This window comes from Polypterus senegalus, chromosome 4 (genome assembly GCF_016835505.1).
Source record: "Polypterus senegalus isolate Bchr_013 chromosome 4, ASM1683550v1, whole genome shotgun sequence".
NCBI lineage: Eukaryota > Metazoa > Chordata > Cladistia > Polypteriformes > Polypteridae > Polypterus > Polypterus senegalus.
Window position 1 is genome coordinate 226614030 of NC_053157.1, and position 21618 is coordinate 226635647.

Genomic DNA, 21618 nt, shown 5'->3' on the forward strand with positions numbered 1-21618 from the left:
TACATTGATTTGAGCTAAGTTTGTAGTTTATTGCCATATGAACAGTAAACAGTCAGTTGCACTCTACAATGAAAATCTTACTCTGCATGCTATTCTGGCCACCAGTATACACAAATTAAATACAGGGCAATACATTGTGCTAATAGTCAGTAGACAATAAGAAAATAATAACAAAACCTAATTTTCACAATAAATACTGCAGTGCAATGGAAGCATATATAGTGCAAATATTATGAGTACTACAAGAATATATAATTATAATAGTCATGTTGAAATACATGATCCATAAACAATATATAATATAGATATCATAATTTCAAAAGGAGAATAGAGCAGGTAAATCATTGCTGACCAATGGGCAAGGAAATTCAGATATTGTGAGAGGAAAAGGTAAAGGATGGGAATCATTCAGCATTCTATTGCTGTTCCATTGTCTTGCAATCTATGATTTCACACTCCTATAGCATCGCCTGATGGCAGAAGATTAAAATTCCATTTAATTCAGTTTATTTTTAGTTGTGCTTTTCATGAGTGAAGGAGCAGAGTGCTAAGGCATGCTCTAATGAAAAACACAAACAAGACTTTATGAAATGAGTACAAATAAAGCCACCGATTTGTTTAAACAGAGAGGAAAACAAAGTAGTTTGACATTGATTAACATAAATGGGCATCAGCAATATCTGTGCATTAATTAATTGTTGAACTATGGCCAGCTGGTTACCAAAAGAGGAAAACAAAAACTGCAGTCAGACACAGGCATCCCCAGATAAAAGAAAATGCTGGAGGGTCCACAGCTAGTTATAATAGCCAAAGTCAGACACAGTCAGAGACCTGCTCAGCCAACTGGCTCTCCATCTGTCCAATATATATGTCTATATTGTCACACACGGAGCGAGCTGAATGGATCAACTGAAGGTAATCATCCGCCAGGCCAGGGGGTGGTGGGGTGCTCTAAACCTTTTTCTGTTATCTCTGCAGACCAAATACAGGAAAACCTGCCTGGTTAAACGCCACTTCTGTTCCGGTGCCCAGACGGACGTCACTTCTTGTTCTGGCGCCCAGACGGACATCACCTCCTATTCTGGCACCCAGACTGACGTCACTTCCAGTTACTATCTAATGACATCACTTCCGGTTTCCAACATATAAAACTTCCATCTTGACAGATCAGTTCAATTCATTTTGGGAATTCAACGATAGAACATCCTTGTGTTTTCTTTATACCTCTTGCAGCCAGGGACAATATATGGGTGGCTGTCCCAAACCTTTCCAGTGTGTTGAGACTCATTCTTTTACAATATATATATATATACTATACATGCTAGCCACAGTGTGTCTCTATGCTGCTCGCGTTGTGGGGGGTCTGAATGCACACTAAAGATGGATCAGCTGCTGGCTTGCTGCTAGCTGCTACCGAGCTGCATGATCGGCATGTCTGCATGTTGCGCTGTGTGTCGATCATTTAAAAGCCTGTACAGCAGCTGCTGCTACCAAGTTGGACAGTTTAACATCTGTAGCAGAGTGACGGGCATTAAGCAAACTCCTGTCAAACATGGAGAATCCACTTAACAGTGTCATCTCCAGACAGAGGAGTAGCTTCAGTGACAGACTACTGTCACTGTCCTGCTCCACTGACAGACTGAGGAGATCGTTCCTTCCCCACACTATGCGACTCTTTAGTTCCACCCAGGGGAGTAAATGCTAACATTACTCAAAGTTATTGTCTGCTTTTACATGCATTTTTATTACTCTTTAATTTAATATTGTTTTTTTTTTGTTGTTTTTTTTTTATATCAGTATGCTGCTGCTGGATTATGTGAATTTCCCCTTGGGATTAATAAAGTATCTATCTATCTATCTATCTATCTATCTATCTATCTATCTATCTATCTATCTATCTATCTATCTATCTATCTATCTATCTATCTATCTATCTATCTATCTAACCCCCACCCCTGAGAAAGAGAGCTAGGCCAGCAGAGTAGAACTTTAAGCTACTAAAAATAAGTAAGTAGATAAATTACTCAATGAATAAAGATAAGTGGAGTTAAAGAGGGAAGAGAACCTGCTTCCTCAGTTTAAAAGCTTATTCTAAAATGTTATTTATCAGACCCTGCCAGATTTTGAAAAAGTTTTGTACAGATTCTCTAAGTGCGAATTAGATTTTTTCCAGTTTCAAATTGTAAATAACATCAGTTACTCACTGATTTAGAATAGGTGAGTTAGGATTCTTCCAGTTGAGCAAGATAAGTCTACGTGCCCGCCAAGCACATTTCTTCTGGCAAATTTACAAAACTCCAATAAAGAAATGAACAGTGTGCCTGACTCTGCAGAGACACACCACACCATTGAGCTCCACAGTTTTTTGTCTTTCATTGGCTCTGTTTCCTTTGCATTGCAGATCTTATTGTGATGGATATAACAGTTTGTGTTAGCAATGTCAATAAAATCTACAAATAATTTGTGAATAATATATTAGAATTATGTTTTGGCTGGTGTAATAGTAAAAATACTCATTAGAAAGATCAACCCCTCTCATATATACTGTATATTGTACTGAATCCTGGTTTGTAGTATGGAATGTTCTTTTCTGCCTCAATGTCCATCTTCACCTTTCATTCTGCTTTGCACAGTGTCCCCTAAATTTTACTTATAAATAGTATTAAAAAATGCAGATGTATATGTGTAATTGCAAGCATAATATTTTAGTTGGTTTTTGCTTATTATCAAATAGATTCAAACCCACATGAAAAGGCAATCATTCGTTCAATGCCAAAACAACTGGTTGTTACAACTATTAGCATCATCATCACTATCAAACAGCACTTCTTGTTTGGTGGTGAAAACATTTAACTGTGCTATTTCATAATGCTATTCACTTTATCAGTCCCTCTGTGTAAATTAATGACAATCTGTTTACTCTGTAGTAATTCACATCCTTTTTCTGATGAGCCATTTACTTTGTGGTAATCCAGGTTATTTTCCTGATCTCTAATACAAGCAGATGAAACAGAGGACAGAGCTGTAGACCTGCTGATTTTACCTGATGACTCTGCGATTGGAAACACCTATTACTTATACACACATATCTTAGCCTATGATTGGTCTAGAAAGTCATTTAAGGGCTTGATTGGTTGTCCAAAATGTCATTCCTACTATATTTTTTTACAGGAAGACTATAAATAAAATTACTGTGCAACTAGAGACCAAAATACATAACCTACTCTGAGAGCAATGTGTGTGCATTTCAGCCCCCCATAACCATGAACTGGATTAAATGGGTTTCACAATGAACTGGACTACGTCCTAGACATGACCATTCACAGCCTGAATCAGATATTCAGATTTTGAACACTTGCACTAAAGAGGCTAAAATGAAAATAAATCAACAAACTGGAACTCATTTTAATCAGAGAGCCACATCTTTTATTAATGACACTAACTGCAAACTACAAATGCAATCTGCCAGGCTGACTTCTTCTATAGGACTGATGCTGACTTTTTCTTTAAACTGCCTCTTACCTTTCTGAATTGATTGAAGTGTATGTTATGTTTTATAATGTATTTATCATTTATGCCACAAGAGTTTTCTTGAAGTAATATAAAATAACTAACTTAAAACTAGAAGTGGCCTTGTGGTTATAGCTAAGCTCTTCCTGTTCTATACACATTAGCAAGACTTCCTTTTTAGCTCACTCATTTTTACACAAAAACAAGTAATGGAGACTGAAGAGACTTCCAAGTCATTACAGAAACCATCAGAAGACATCTGCACAACCATTGTTCAACTCCAGGATGAAAAAGTAGCTGAGGGGCCAACAGGTAAGACCTCCAGATTGCATTCAACCTGTTAAAGTAATGTATAACATTAAACATAGCTAATCTAATTTATAGTGGGCTAGAGAAAATGATTCTAGTCTTTGTGGTAAAATTTTGAAAGAGGAAATAGTTTTATAGAAAATGACAGTGGCATTGGACATCTGTTCCATTTTTAATATAAAGCAATATGATCAGCATAATATAATGCATTAATAGTAATGCTGAATATTTCTTATACAAAAATACACTACAACATTAAGCAAATAGTATACTTAACATGCAATATACATGTGCTTTTTTTTTAATACTGATTAATAAACGCTTTAATGTCAAGATGAAAACAAACCTCTGAAAAATGGTCTAACTTAAATACAAATATAACACATAAAATAATGTATTACATAAGTATTCACCCTCTTCAAGTCAGTATCGATCAGGTACACTTTTGGCAGCCATTCTGCATAACAGGACTATCTGCATCTATAAGCTCTGCTATTTTTCTCTTTCTTCTTTACACAACTGATTGATCTTGTCAGGTTGCAGAGTATGAGTGAACAACCTTTTTCAAGTTCAGTAATATCTGAAATCTGACTTGGCAACTCCAGAACATTCCCACAGCCTGATGATGCCACCGCCATGCTTTAGAATGGGGATGGTGTGTTTTATGTGTGGTAATGCTCAAAGAGCTTCATTTTGGTCTCATCAGAGAACCTTAGGACCTTGTTTCAGCTGATTTAGGAGTCTCACATGATCTTCTGACAAACTCCAGCAAAGATGTCATTTTTCTCTGCCACTCTGTCATAAAGCTGTGAATGTTGAAGCATCCAGTGAACAGATGTTGTATGCACTGCTCCTTTAATCTCACTCAGTGTAACTTGTAACTCATTTAGATTTATTATAGGTTTCTTAATGGCCCCACTAGTCATCTTCTTGGATGATCACTCAGTTTTTGTGGATGGCCTTCTCCAGACAGATTTACAGCTGTGACATACGATTGCCCTTATCAAGCGGGGTCATTTTTGCTAAATCGCTTGTAATTCGACCTCTCCAAATTAGAATCATTGCTGTTATTGAACTATCTGGAGTATAAACACATGTTTGGTCTCTTTGTAAAGGTAACATTCTCTAGTTTCACCCTTAGTAGTCAGAATCACTGTAGGTGTGACTGATCAAAAGTTATGCACATTAGAACTCACAAAAAAACTCATTTTTTTGTTCTCGCCAAAGTTTTTTTATGAAAATAAAGGAAAATAAAGCTGCAATAGGTAGGTGGGGACAGAAACACACTATGTACCAACAGAATAACTTGTTGACTACTCACATTTCAAATTTGAAAAGAATACCTGTAAAATGACATTTTTACACCAGTTTTTATGTGGGCATGCCCAGGGCTTTTAGAGGGACCATTATCCACATTTTGGAACATATGGAAAAGTGTAATAACTTTTGAATGCTTCAACCCACAGATATCAATGAGGGCTCTACTGAAAGCTTACACCTAAAGGAATCTATATCTACACACAGTGTCACTCTATTAGTTATAAAAATAATAAAAAAAATTAAAAATACACATTTCTATGTAAAAAATAGTCAATACAAGTCTTATGGGCCAAAAATATATATATATATTTTATTTTTTACTTTTTTTTTTTATAAAATGCACACAAACTATATACATTTCTTTTACAAACTGTTACAACACAGCTCAGCGTTTTTCCATGTGCCACTTGATGGCAGCAATCACTAGCAAGCAGAAAGCACAAGGGCGTGTCACATGTCGCTCTCTGCCATTAGACGTCTCCTGGGCCGATTGATTACTTTCACGCCGCGTACATGCCTCTAATACTTTTAATCGAGAGTGTATTTACGTTTATCTGTACGTTTATTCATATTTAAAATGCGAAAAAACTTGGCGAAATCACAATAAACAACCACGCACCAAGTCTGCAGACTGGCACAAATTCCACCTTCGCAGCTCGATCGTTTGTTTACAAGTTAGTATGGCAAGTTACATATCAAAATGCTCGGCTGCTCATTGGCTGTAAGTTTTGAGTGTCACTCACAGTGTCCAATCAAACTGGTAGATTCTACCAGGGTTTGGAGTTGTCGTCATCGTTCAGCTGTCTGTGACACTCGTTGGCTATACGAGGTGCCAGTCAACCCCAGACCCGTCGTAATTGGCCAACGTAGGTGTCAATCAAAAGCTAACACTTCCATGTAACATGCTGTAGCATGGTTATCGCCGACAGAAACAAATTACGTCTGATATGATCAATAGAAATGAAAAAATTACGTAGCTAGTCTCAAGTTATGAAACGTTTTCTGGAGTTTTTGTCCCTTTGAGGATATATCGTGTGTTTTGGACCTAATCGTTTTACTGGATTATATTCGCTGGAGCAGAATGGGATCAATACTGCTCGGAAATATTGATGTTTGACTTGCAGGGGGTCTTCAAAGGTAGGGAAAGTCAACTCTTAAAAGTATGTACTTCTCTGTAAAAAAGGCTTTAGTGTCAGTGTTGTGGTTGTTGTGTGTCAAAATGGTTTATATCATCGGTAAGACGAGACTTTGATTGAGTTTCATTTGATGGGTAGGATGTCGAGATGCATGGCAGATGGGCATGCACACATGAGAGACAGTAAGAGATGGCCAAACTTTATTCAGCTGTTATGTCCCGGGACTTCTCTGCAATGGGCTGAGCATAATAACTGAACTCAAGCAATCAAGGGTTCAGGTGCTAGAGGGGTTTAATAGATTTTTTTCCTTCAAGTGCCATTTTCTTCCAATGACCAGTCTTCACACACCATCTCTAGTACAGCAACAACACTTATCACAACAACCGGGATAGCCAATGATTAGTTCACCTCTCACCATCAGTATGGGCTCTCAATAACTAAAGGCCAAGTAAGGAGAGAACTGAGGAAACTATAAACAGATGAAGCTGTGGGATCACATGGAGTCAGTCCTTGAGATCTTAAGGAATGATCAGCTTTGTGGTGTCCTCTGTTCAGTCTGTCTCTAAGGCTTCAGAAAGTTCCATTGCTGTGAAAAACAGCCTGTTCCAAAGAAGGCAGGTGCCTCTTCACCTAATGACTGCAGACCAGTGGCACTTACAGCTCTGGTCATGAATGAATCCTGTATGAATCACCTTGTGGTAGACCACCTGAACCCACTGTACTGTAGTTTGCCTATTGGACAAAGATTGGAGAGCAGGATGCTATTATTTATCTGCCCTACAAGGCTTTTTCTCGCCTTGCCAAAGCTAAAAACATTGTGAGGATGATGTTTTTTGATTTCCCCAGTACCTTCAATACCATCCAGCCATTGCTATTAAGCAGTGAAATCAGACATATGCAGGTGGATGAGCTTGTGTTGTCCTGGACAATGGACTCTCTGTCAGGCAGACCACGGTGTGTGAGACTCAAGGACTGTGTTTCTGATATGGATGTGAGTAACACTGGAGCACCTCAAGGAACAGTCCTGACTCCTTTTCTCTTCACTTTGTAAACCTTAGAGCATAAATAAAACACCAGGTCATGTCACTAAAAATTCTCAGATGATTCTACACTTATGAGGTGTATTGATAAAGGGGACAAGAACAAGAGGAAGATGAGTCACATGGAGAATTGTGTTTCTTGGTGCAAAGAAAATTGTCTGCATCATAACATCAGCAAAACCAAGGAACTGCTTACAGACTTTTGTCACACTAAAAAGCCTGTATGTCTGGTCTCTGTTCAGGGAGTTGATGTAGGGGTGATTCATTCCTACCAGTGCCTAGGGGTCAACATTAATGACAAGCTGGCCTGGTCTCTGAACACAAAGGAACTATACAAGAAAGGACAGAGCAGGCGCCTTTATTTTCTTAGGAGACTACATTCCTTTAATGTCAAAAGTGACATCCTTCACATCTTCTATAACTGTGTGATGACCGGTGTAATTTTCTCAACTGTGGTGTGTTGGGCTGGTAACATCACTTCAAGAGAGGCCCGTTGAATCAACAAGCTGATTAAAAGGGCAGGCTCAGTTATGACCCCCAGGAGGTAGTAGCAAAGGAGAGAATGAAAACATAAGTGAGTGTCATTATGAACAATGCTGCATATAAACTCTCTGACACACTAACACTGAGGACTATCAGACAACGAATTATTCAGCAGAAGTGTGTGAAGAAACGCTACAGAGGCTCCTTTATACCAATATCAATACTCCTGTATATCACCTCACTCTGATTGTTTTCTTTCTTTTTAAGTTTGCTCCTTTTTAGTCATTATGTTTGTGTTCAGACCATAGTGTGTGTATATTTATTTATTTGTCTGTTTATGTATTTATTTATTTAAAGAGCTTCTGTAAAAGGACAAATTTTCCCTTTTGGACAAATATCTATCTATCTATCTATCTATCGAATTTCACTTCAACTTCATGACTTGATAGTTTGTTCTAGAATTATGCACAATTCTGAGTGGATAAAATAAAAATTATGTTGATAGAAGCAAGACATCAGTTTCTGCAATATTATTTTTTCATACACAAGGCTTCCCAGACCTAAATGCATTACCTGGGCTCAAGCAAAAAATAACAACATTCAGCAGTTTTTTTTTTTTTTGTCTGAACCACAGCTGCTCAGTATAAACTCACCTTGGAATTCAATTTAACTGCTCCTTCACATTTGGGTGCATTCTATTTTTATTCACAACATCATTTTCCAGAAACCAGAAATGGTTTCTTTAACAATATTTTAGTAGAAATACAGGTATTTGGGATATGATGAGCTTACAATTGGATGGCTTGGCATGTGGATTAGGAGAAATGAGTACCAAGAGACTTTTTTGATACTCTTTGCTGTTGTTCAGCATTGGTCACCACGGACGCCTACTCTATCAGAAACTTTGTTATATCTCCTTCCTGCATGAAAACATGAGACTAAAAAGTGTTCTCAGCTGCCACTTCAAACTACATGGGGTAAGGATCATATAATAAATTTCCTATTTTTAACTTGGTTATTCCTTTACAATGTGCAAACCACTATAGCATTATTTCATTTTTACAAAAACAAACAAATTTGATTCCCATCAATATATGTTACAGATCTGAGAAAAAGTGAATTTGACAAAATGTATAACCACAAAAATAACTTATATATTTCTAATATTTGTCAAAGAGAGAGAGAGAGGGGTTAGAAGTACACACTGATACAGCTGTGACCCGACATCTAGACATATGAAAAGCGAGACAAAATAAACAAAATCGCGAAAGTTTCATTAAATATGAATTACTTGTTTAAAGCATATATAATAATGTTTATTTTAGAAGTCAATATTATAAGACATGGCACGCAGATAGTCCTTAAGATCACGCCTGCATTAGGAAGAATTGCAGCAAGACGTATAGTTCTTTAGACTTGCTGGCTGCCTGACTGTTGGTAATTCCACTTTGTATACGACACGTTATGCCAACCCTCGACTGAGTTATTTGTTCATGGCAAGCCATCAGCAGTTATAACAGTTATAACCTAGCATATAATGTGTACATAATGCGCACGTATGCGTCCCACTCTCTTGGCCTCTCCCGCGATTTTGTTGTGGCGATTTTGTCGGCATGCATTTGTCGAAAACCAGTTAGCTGGTTTGTTGGCGCTCATATGTCTATTGCCAACCACATGGCTGCACCCACCACATGACAAACCGACTCAGGATCCAGATTAGGACCCAAGTGCAGCCATGCAACGGGTGACACCTCAGCACCACGCTAGTTCAGATGGAGTGGAACCAATGTGAGTTTTTTTATGGTGGCTGGAGTGCCAATTCTGCCACCAACCCCCAGGTTTTTCCCTGCAGGTTTCCCAGGTTTTTCCTAATTTTTGCCAAATGCATATTAAATCATCTAGAAAATGCAAAGAAAACAATTCATGTTATGCCATTGATACTGATATTCATTGATATTGATTATTGATAATGCTTACTTTAATGCAAAGCAACATACTGTGAGAAGCAGCTGGGACAGTTCTGTCCCCTTTCCTTGATAATGGATGGACAGTATGAAACAGCCCATGTATGTTTCCCCAACACATTATGTGGCAGCATTCATGGGCCAGTGTACTTTTTCATATGGCCACTGTGCATGCTAGGAATTGCAGTCCAATGCGACTGTCCTGCTGGGTCTCATGGGAAGGAGCTGTTCCTACCTTTCAGAGTTTTTGCCTGACCCAAGAGTGCTTCCTGCTTGTGGTGTCCTGGCACTGGAAGTACTGCTGGATTTGGCAAAAAAGGCACCAATGCCTCTCAGTGAGGCTCCCATGGGAGAAGAGGATGAGGAAGGAGTGTGCTTTAGTTGTGTACTATTAAATGTAAGAAACCCATTAAATGGTATTTGTAAATAAAACAATTGTGTCAAGGATTTGGGAATCATGAGATGTACCCCACAGGCCACAATACAAATAGCAAGTACACAATTCATTTTTTTAATTTATTTTAAGATTTAATGATTGTCAGCTTATCTAGCTTAGTCAGTTCTACATAGTGAATGTCACCAGCAAGAATATTTTCTATTTTATGTCCTTACATGGAAAGAATGAACATTAGAGACTGGCCTTCTCAATAAACTTGAAGAGCAGGTGCACCTTTGAGTGTTACACTGCATCTATGAGGGTATCATATTACGCAGTGGTAGAATTTCTCTCTTTCAGCCTGACTCCACTTGTACCCGAATTATACTGATCCTATGGCACTGTATGTATTAAATGGGTTATTTTATGTTTAAAGGGCTAAATGTCTGACAGTAGATCCATCTATATGTCAAAGTAAACAGGAAACTAAAGTATCTAACTCCAGGGTCCAAATTTCAAGAGCAGGAACAAAGACAAGCTTGGACATTAGTGGATACGACAAGGGATTCCCATGAAACTACAGCAGGGCCTGATCATTGCTGTTGCTACTTGAAAACAGCACAGTGCTTCTTAGTAGATCACTCTCTGGTTGAACTCATCCCTATTTTTTCTTCCATCAGTTCCTGAAGTTTCTCCTAGTCCAAGCTGCAAATATATTGTGTGCAGGTTACTACTGCTCTTATATCCTATGCTAGTGATTATCATCATCTTCCTCACTGTGTACCGTAAGTATCTTATTAAAGGAGTCAGTTTGATGGAGAGTGAGTTGTATGGATGTTATTTGTTTGTGTTGGCTAAATCTCATTGATCAGCTGTACAAGATGTTGCTGACTTCTGAAATGCATTATTATTGTGTGTGTGTGTGTGTGTGTGTGTGTGTGTGTATTGTGTGTGTGTGTGTGTGTGTGTGTACACTATGTTCTATATAGACATGAATGTAAACCTGAATTTGTACGTGATGTGACTTTGATGTTACTTTTCATTGCTGGCCAGTTATGCAGACACACGTTTTTGAGGCAGTTTAAACATTATTAATACATAAATTAAAGATTTTTATGAAGATTATTGATTATATGGTAAGATTGTTTTTGCCATCTTTGCCTTTTATGGCAGTTTATGTCCACTTTTACTGTTGTGTCAAACATTTGTTTTGTAATCAGTCTATGAATAAATGTGATTGCTAACGGAAGCAGCCGGAAGAAGAAGAAGAAGAGTGCCAGCCCAATACAAACAAGACGACAGGTACCTACAAAGTTTAATGGTAGTTTTTGGAAGGTTTATTATCTGTTACTTGTTGATTTATGATAATGCTCATTCACAGGTATAAGATGGTGTAAGCATTTAACAGCAGTGCAAAGGACAGTTGTTAATTTTTGATTATTCTCTTGGAATGCAATATATATTAAAACATTAGATTGTAAACTTTGTGATGCCTCAGGTGTATAGAGGTTCATGTCTGCTGCTATATGACATTAACTCCCAGTGTTTGTGAAACAAGAGTTGCGATAGCAAATATGGCGTTGAGGCTGTTCAGATTGGGGTTTTACTCCACCAAGAATACATCTTGTCTCTACTCCTACTGTTCTTTCCCACGAACAAGGATATTACAGCACGGTTGAAGCTTGAGGAGTGTCCAGTTTGGTAATCTAAGGATTGCACCTTATCTGTTTGTGTATTACAATTAGATATTAGATTGATGATTTGGTCATCTTGGCCTCATCAGACTATGATATGGAGTGGTTTACAGCTGAACGTGACGTAGTGCAGATGAAAAGTAGCACCTTCAATTTGACATCATGGTCTTCTCCCAGAAAATTGAGGCTTGTCCCTTGCAGATTAAGGTTGAGCAAATGGCCCAAATAGATTAGTTCAAGTTCTTTTGTGGTCTCACTCATAAGTTAGTGAAGAGGTGTGCAGGGTCTTCAATGACTCCTAGCTGCTCGAATACTATTGCTTGTTCCACTGCCAGCGCCTAAACAGAAAATAAAAGAGAAAGCTTTCCTTCTGAGCACTGCTCATTTGCTTTGTTCTCCTTCCATATGTTATGGTAATTTGCAATGATTTATTTTTTTGCCTGTTTTTTCAATACTTAGGATTTGGAAAATGTGGAAATTTCTTTTTAGAGTATTGGATGCAATTGTTCTATCATTATTGTGTTTTGTTTTGTTTTTTGTATTGAATATATTTTAGTATTTAAAATCAGTTGTTTTTTTTTCTGGTTTATGTTCAAATTCTTAAACAGTATGTGAGGCTTGATGATACTGAACACTGAAGAAAAATCCACAAATAGTGCTGTGACATTTGAACCAGGCTTATTAAGAAATCAGCCAATGTATTGTAAGCAGCAGAGCATCTTTCATGCCTCTGTTTGCACAATTAAGCAAATTGGTGGTTATCTTAAAAGGATTTCATCTCTGTTATTAAAATGTTTTAAAATGTAGAGCCACTCTTGTATTCCCCATGCATCTGGCTTCAATCTCTAGGTCTACATACTTGATAATCTTCTCTGCCTCCTTGCTCAGGATGTTATTGTCATCTGAGATTATCACATCGATAAAGATGCATGACTTGCTCTTCTTGTCATGACACACAATGCCTGGCTTATTGGTGGTGATGGTACAGACTGTGGGAAAAGTCTTGTCCCATATGATGATACAGTCTCTGGTGTCAACGACTGCATCTGTTATATGCTTGTATTACTTGTCCATTGTTGGAACACCCAGGTGTTGGCATAAGCACCCAGATATTGGCTGAAAGGCGATGGATTGGCAGTGACTCCCTTTGCCAACTTAAGCAGGATGGAGAACTGCCCTCTCAGATGTTCCACCTGTTGCTGGATAAATTGCTTCCAGGCAGGTGCCTCACTAGTCTGATGCTTGACGGGCTTGTTGTCATATTCTCCTGTACCAGCGTACAGGATCTGATTGATCACAGTGAGGGTAGGTGTTTTTCTCTATACTATCTCTCAATCACCTGGTTGGCGAGCTTGATCTTTGAAGAGATGTCTTTAATTAGCTTGATCATCTGAATGCCTTTCCACTTGTCCAGGAGAAGTGTTAAAGTCTCAAGCAACCTCTCGACAATATTCCTCTCCATCTGGAGCACAAAATATGCTTGTGACTCTAAAGCTGCTATTTCTGATTTATCAGTCATGGCAGCCTCATCAGCAGGGTCTTCCAATCATGCTTGGTCTGTGTGTGGTCTTCCACTTCGCATACACTGAAATTCTTCTTTTTCCACATGCTTTTGCCATTTTCTTTTAACAATACATCAAACTAGAGAGGATATTTATATTGATTTGTATATTCAAATATGCAAAATTCTGGGAGGAGTTTTGGTGTGGCTGTAGGCTCGTGCACGTGTGTTATATTTATGAAGGGGAAATTTGTGGAAATGGGTGTATGCACAGTTTTATGTATCTAGATTTTTTTTGTGCATACGCACACTTCTGTTTTTGTCCGTACACCATGTTTTAGTGTGAATTCTACACATGATGTTATACATAAGGCCCCTGATCTCTGCTCAAAATCTCAGAAGATGACCAGTTGGCACCATGAAGAGGGAGAGTTATGACTTTCATAACCTTGTTATTATTATTATTATTATTATATTTATTATGTTTATTAAGCATTAAGACTCTCTTTGTTAGTGAAATCTGTCTGATATTGACTTTGTAAGGTTTTTGTAACTTAGGAATTGCAACTCACTTGTATTTTGTTCTGAGCTCTTCTCTTGTTACGATCCATTCTGTATTATTGTTCTGTTATACTTGTTCCTAAACAGTCCCCCAGACTAAAGTTACTCAAATACATTGACCTCTTTTTTAAGTCACTTTGGATAAAAGCATCCACTAAGTGAATAAATGTAATGTAAAACATCTTTAACACATTGGCTGCTTGAACATCATCTCATGCTTTATATATTTCAGTTCTTGTGCATGCTTAAGGCAATAGTTTGCATTGTTATACCATGAATCAAGTCTTGGTTATGCAATTCTGCAATTTCTTTTTGTGGAATATGTTTTCTGCCTTATGAATCCAATAACAGATCTGTGCCTTGGTCTTACATTATTAGTCATTCTACCATTGGCCATAAGGATAATTTCCGATTAAGTGCTGCGTAATGAGTAATTGCTGACATTATACCAAGGGAATGGAAACTAGGAAAGCAAAGTGTGATATTCAATTGGCTTATGTATTTTTATGTTCCTTGCTAATGACATATTCTTAACCAGAAATAAAGTTACTGATTGTAGTTTTCATAGTTTTCAGATCACATACCTATGTTTTAATTTATACAGAGTGTTTTATAGCAAATTCTATTGTAAGGGGATGTTTGAGTACAGTTTTGTAGTAAAATCATTTCCATACACCTTTTCAATGTGAGCACTGACAGATTAAGTAATTCCCTCAATGTCACAAAGTCAGTCAGAGACAGGGACTGAACTGGCATCTTTCTTCTGTGCATTCCCAGCCTTTAGCCACTTGGCAGTGTCTACCTACACATCTGCCTGGTGTATAGTCCAAGCTCTTAGCCACTAACAAATACTACCTAAAAATATTATACTTCTTCTAAGTCAAATGTTTTCTATCATTTCAAAATTTACATTGTTCTTAAAATCTAAATTACACATTAGTTGGATTATTGATAGCATTTAATTGACTTGTTTCCAATCAGATTTCACAAACATCTCTGTTCAGCAGCTAGAATTAGCGGAGCTAAAAATGCATTTTGCCACTTGAACAGTAACTGTAGTGCTCTTTTGGAAAGTCAAGCCACCCTGCAGTCATAGTACAAAATTTGGAATGAGAGCCATACTGAACTATCAGTAAAATTAACAAACCTGAAGACATACTGTCCTGTTAGAAACTCGCCGCAGGGTAAGTTAATTGCCACAGAGTTAGTTTATGCTCTGCTTAATATTTTCCATTTGTTCTTTCTTCTTTTGTTCTACAGAACAGGCTTACCCTATATGTCTAGTGGGCTGGGTACACTTCAGATCCAAGTGTTACTTCTTCTCCACCAATGAAATGACCTGGCAGTCAAGCCACAGCGAGTGCATGGCAGAGCGTGGGCACCTGGTGATTATAGAAAGTGCAGAGGAGCAGGTAGGTTCTACTGTCTAGCAGGGACTGAGACAGCTACCTATAAATAATTCTTAATAACGATAGACATTGTTGATTAAAATGCCCAAAGAAAGGCACATAAAAAATTTGATTTTTATATCAAAAAAAGAAAATTATAAAATGACAACAGAAAACCTAATTTGAGGTACACCACTTAGCTTTATATTTGAAAAACATTAATATATTAGGAAAACTATGTAGCATTTGCATTCCCAGTTGATCCAGAAGAACTAGCAAGGCCTTCTCAAATTCCCTCCAGGCTTGTTATCTTTACAAAAGGCTAAATTGCCCATTGTTTATATAATAGATAATCTCCATTGTTCAAACCCAAGGACATTGAAGGTATGAGGCAGTAACAACGACAACATTTATTTATATAGCATATTTTCATACAACAAAGTGCATTACACGACAGAAAACTTACTGGCAAAGACAAACATTTCATATTAGGCAATAATATTAAAGAATTAAGCCAACAAAAAAGGTAAAGTCAAATGGCCAGGAGGACAGAAAAAACAAATAAAAAAAATCCAGTTAGGCTGGAGAAAAAAAACAAAATCTGCAGGGGTTCCAAGGCCGAAAGACTACCCAGCCCCCACTGGGCATTCAACCTAACATAAATGTTCTTAAATCAATCCTCTTTGTTTTCATGCTTCACATGAGAGGATTTAATAAAGTTGGTCCTGTGGACACCTGACGCACCTGCCTTCATTCCATCATCTCAGAGGACTGCATGATGCCTTGATCAGGTGGTGGTAACGCAATTTGGTATATTGATATATCACTCCCAAGGCCATCTCTTGTGGTATATGAATTCAGCCTGTGCTCTTGATTTCTTTTGTCAAATGCTTACTGCATGTACACCAGTGTGTGATTTCAGTGTGTGAAAGCAGATAGGAAACTTACTGTCTTGTCTGTTCTCCACACAATATATCCATCCATCCATCATCCAATCTGCTATATCCTAACTACAGGGTCACGGGGGTCTGCTGGAGCCAAACCCAGCCAACATAGGGCGCAAGGCAGGAAACAAACCCCGGGCAGAGTGCCAGCCCACTACAGGGTGTACACACACACCAAACACACACTATGGACAATTTAGAATCGGCAATGCACCTAACCTGCATGTCTTTGGACTATGGGAGGAAACCAGAGTACCCAGAGGAAACCGACGTAGACACGGGGAGAACATGCAAACTCCCACTATATATCCATGAAATAAATACTAAGAGTCATGGTAAAAAATAATTAATATAATTTTAGAATAAACATACTGGACCTTTGATTTCCTCTCTTATATGAACACAATAAAAAAGAAACAGTGAAGTGACTAAAATAGGAGGTTTCTTCATTCATCAGTCTCTCAAAGTACTCTTTCCATCTGCTCAACACACTCTCCTCGCTTGTGAATATGTTTCCATCTTTATCCTTTATCACTCTAACCTGCTGCACATCTTTCCCAGCTCGGTCCCTCTGTCTAGTCAATCGGTACAGGTCCTTTTCTCCCTCCTTAGTGTCCAGCCTCTCATACAACTCATCAAACACCTTTTCTTTAGCCTTTGCCACCTCTCTCTTCACCTTGTGCCTTATCTCCTTGTACTCTTGTCTGTTTTCTGCATCTCTATGACTATCCCACTTGTTCTTTGCCATACTCTTCCTCTGTATACTATCTTGTATTTCCCCATTCCACCACCAGGTTTCCTTTTCCTCCTTCCTCTTTCCAGATATCATGCCAAGCACCCTTCTTGTTGTCACCCTTACCACATCGGCTGTAGTTTCCCAGCTGTCTGGTAACTCTTCACTGCCACCCTGTGCCTGTTTCACCACCTCCCTAATCTCAACCTTGTAGTCTTCCTTTTTTAACTTCCTCCATTTGATCCTTGGGTCTGCCTTATTCTCTTCTTCTTCTTGATCTCCAGCATCATCCTACAGACCACCATCCTATGCTCCTTAACTACACTTTCCTCTGCCACCACTTTGCAGTCTTCAATCTCCTTCAGATCAGCTAATCTACCTGTGTGCATCTTCCTCCACTCTTGTACGTAACCCTATGTTCCTCCCTCTTAAAATACGTATTCGTCACAGCCATCTCCATCTTTTTGGAAAAATCCACTATCCTCTGACCTTCTTCATTCTTCTCCTTGACACCATACCTACCCATCACCTCCTCGTCTCCACTGTTCCCTTCACCAACATGTCCATTGAAATCCGCACCAATCACCACTTTCTGTCCCTTGGGCACACTGTTCATCACGTCATCCAACTCATTCCAAAAATCTTCTTTCTCACCCATTGCACACCCAACGTGCGGTGCATATGCACTGAAAACATTCAACATCACACCTCCAGTTTCCAGCTTCATAATCATTACTCTTCCTGACACTGTTTGCACCTCCAAAACACTCTTGACATGCTGTTCCTTCAGAATAATCCCTACCCCATTTCTCATCCCATCCACACCATGACAGAACAATTTGAATCCACCTCCAATCCACCTGGCCTTACTCCCCTTCCATTTAGTCTCTTGCACACTCAATATATCAACCTTTCAAAACACCCTCTTCTCCTTCGGCCAACAGTAGCCCAATTTCCGCCAGCACCTTGTTGGCTAACAGTACTTCTGGCGGTCGTTGTTATCCTGGGAAATTTTTATTGTTGTCCACATTTTGGTTTGATAAAATTTTACACCGGATGCCCTTCCTGATGTAACCCTCCCCGTTTATCTGGGCTTGGGACCGGCACAAAGAAACACACTGGTTTGCGCAATTGACTTAAATTCTTTTCAGCAGACACAGTTCTTAAACTTTACAGAAATGTATGTTTTTACCATTGTGCCATACCATGACTGACTCAGAAACTTTGAAAGAATAAAGATTGTTTGATAATTTAACCTTTTTTTTCTTAACAGGCATTTTTAAAAAATGAAATTAATGTCACAGGAGGTAACAACAAAGGGTATTGGATTGGCCTGTCTGATCAGGAAAGTGAAGATAAATTTCTCTGGGTTGACAACAGACGTCTTAACCCAAAATATAGGTAAGGGAACTCCTGACCAACTAGGATATCATCCTCTCATTAATCTGAGATGCAAAACAATAAATAAAGATAATTTAAAGGTTGATATGCACACCATTGCTGACTCAACAAAAAAGTTTAGCAGCAACAGAAAGACAAAATAAATAACCTCCTTGGCATTAACCCATATTGTCTATTGGCCTCAGAATTCTTCATAAAAATGGTTTACCTAAACTGCTATTCAGGGTAACATGTTCTGATAGCATATGCAGTGTTAAGCCCAAATAATGCTTTGGACTGTATTCTGCTGTCATCTTGTGGATGAAATAACATCATGTTGCAATAAAGCCCCAACCCTCATGTACATTTTTTTCATTTTTTGTGCCTTTCCCTGCACCTTATGAATATTCACTGCTGCCACTCTATTTTCTCTCTGTTGAAGCTGTTGTGCATCTTGTTCTGAAGCCTCCATGCTGAAAGCTATTTCCAATACCCTCACAAATATCAAGTTGTTCTCCAAAGACAAGGCTCACTTCATATATTGCACACCAAACAGTCACCAAGCGCCTGCTCTAATGTAGTTCCAAATTCACAAGTACGTACACATTCATTCAATTTGGTAGCAAACTAATTAGCAGTTTGATTTGACTTTTGGCTGCAATGGTTAAATTCAAAACTCTTAGCAACTAATGTATGATTGGGCTGAAAATGTTTTCTCAATGTAGTTGTAATTTCTGCAAAAGTTTTGCAAAAACATTTACATTAGGCTTAGTTGGTTGCACCAAATTTCTTTTCTCAAGTCTGTAGGTTGCTGGACCCATAACAACCATAACCAGGGTGGCTCATATATTTGCTGCAAAGATCTGGTCCATACATTCCATATAAGCCAACTAGGATTCCTTGTCAGGTGTGTATTCATCCATTTTCCAATGCGAGCCATTTCAGTTGACTCACCTACTGTAGTTTGTGCTGTAGTCAACTAACACCACATTTAATGCTTTAATCCGTCACTAGTTGTAATGTACAGGGGAAAAAATAATACTCTATGAAGTTACTTCATGTTGCCAGGTGTCATGCATGTGCTTCTGAAGTAAGTACTACCACTTCAGGACACGGGGGAGCGTGGTCATTGATGGTAACATCTCCATTTTCTCCAACAGCCCTGAGAAACCATCCATGGAGGGAAACTGACTCTGCCGTACCTCCACTATAAAAGTGAGACTATTCAGGCATGGCGCATCTTACACAGGAAAGATCAGACTGATGGCTGGAGGGCCTACTAGAAACTGAAACACAGATCACTGACTTAGAATAGTAGAGTTAGGATTCTTCCAGCTGAGCAAGATAAGTCTACGTGCCAATTGTGTAGTAAAGGCAATTACAGTTTGTTTGTCCTTCTCCACTTTAAGCCCATCTGGGAGTCCACCAAACACAGCTGTTAGTGGATTAGGAGGGATTGTGACACCAAGGCTGTCTGAAAAGGATTTAAGGATTTGGGTCCAGAATGATGTTAATTTGGTGCAGGCCCAAAACATGTGACCCAGTGAGGCCAGAGCTTGATTACAAAGTTTGCAGGTTGGATCTTTCCTTGGAAACATTTTGGGCAATTTTAAACAAGACAGATGTGCTCGATATATAATTTTAAGTTGAACAATTATATGCTTTGCGCATATGGAGCTCAAGTGTATTCTCTGCATTGCTGCCTTCTGCTCCTTTCCTGAGATGTTAAGTGAGAGATCCTTTTCCCACTGTCCTCTGGGATCTTTGAAAGGGAGGGACTGTAAAATTGTTTTATATATTACAGAAATGGTGTTCGAGTCCTCAAGAAAAAAAACATTTCCGGAATAGAAGTAGGTGGGAAGTGAGGGAAACTGTGCAGGTTTTCTTTAATAAAGTTTCTAATTTGAAGGTAATGAAAGAAATGTGTTGCTGGAAAGTTAAATTTGGAGTGTAACTGTCGTTGACATTGTCTATGTACAGATCTCTAATTGATTTAATCCTGAATGTTTTCCAGACATTAAAAACTGCGTACGTTTGAGAGGGAGGAAAAATGTGGTCCTCGTGCAGAGGTGCCACCGGTAAAAGCTTCTCTATCTTAAACTACTTCATGGATTGATTCCATATTCTGAGTGAGTGAAGCACAATTGGGTTATTAGTATATTGGTGGTGACTTGTACTTATTGGGGTAGAAAGCAAGAAATATAAAGAAGTACTACAGGATTTTATTTCTATTGCTGACCAAGCCGGTGTATTTTCATCTATTTGGGTCCATATCCAGCTTTTCATAATTTGTATGTTTGCTGCCCAGTAATTAAATTGCAAGTTAGGTAGCAGCATGCCACCTTATACCCGCATTTTTTTATTGTTATTTACTGAGGTTAGTCGTACTGTGGAGGAGTTGAGGTTAGTATGCAATAAAGTGTATAGAAAAGTGAAACAAGCCAACAATAATCTAAAGCTGGTTTGCAGACTGATGTTGTCACACTCAACCCAAACTGAGAGTAATCCTGACACAGACCGTCACCAACGTTTGTCCCACATTCCATATTGCATATCTCTCCAAAATCGTTCAGCATGAACAAAACTGTTAAAAATACACAGTAGATAAATATGAGGATCCACAACTCTTATGCACATGTTGAATAGAACTAGCAGTTTATGATAATTGTGCAGGAGACTGACAAATAAATCTCTTTCTGTTTCAGCTTCTGGGGCAAGGGCTATTCTAACAATCAATCTGAAGACTGTGTTCAAATAGGGATAAATGGAAACTGGGATGACTGGCATATCTCCACCTGTGAAACTCCAAGAAAAAGAATTTGTGAGACCCCCGCAGAGCTGCTTCATATCTAGACCACTGTTAGACATTGCAGACCTATGACATGGTTGCCATTGTCTACTATTTGATCTGGACACTTCAATAGTTACTTGATACACCTCGCCGGGAGCAGGGTGCCGCCAACATACTGTGTAGTGTGCTCCTTTTTACAATAAAGTGCTATGACCTTTTTAGTCTTTAGTTTTATTAAATAGTAAAACTTAATGTGTATAAATGTCAAACATGCCCTGATTTTTATAAAATCTTTTTGTGTTTTTTTTTACTGAAGAGCTCTTGTTATATTACATACAGTGTGTTTCCAGGAGAAGTCTGAATTGAGAGATCTGTGATTTTCTTACTTTTATTTGATCATTTGTTTGTGTTGTATAATTTTGTCCTGTTAGAACCCAAGGTATTTGTGCTGTTCTCCATCTGCCACCAGCTCATTTTGAATGACATTT

The 21618-nt window shown here is 38.4% G+C and overlaps 1 protein-coding gene across 2 annotated transcripts; it reads left to right on the forward strand.

The window, feature by feature from the left end:
* Positions 1–3704: 3704 nt before the first annotated feature.
* LOC120528086 (C-type lectin domain family 4 member E-like) lies at positions 3705–21351 on the forward strand. Of its 2 annotated transcripts, XM_039752102.1 has the most exons (5): positions 3705–3822; positions 10819–10923; positions 15155–15306; positions 18233–18360; positions 21045–21351. In XM_039752102.1, the coding sequence occupies exons 1-5, from the start codon at positions 3720–3722 to the stop codon at positions 21190–21192; spliced, it is 636 nt and encodes a 211-aa protein (XP_039608036.1). In that variant the 5' UTR covers positions 3705–3719; the 3' UTR covers positions 21193–21351. The 2 variants fall into 2 exon arrangements, with proteins under 2 accessions (XP_039608036.1, XP_039608037.1); XM_039752103.1 differs by lacking the exon at positions 10819–10923.
* The last annotated feature ends 267 nt before the right edge of the window (positions 21352–21618 follow it).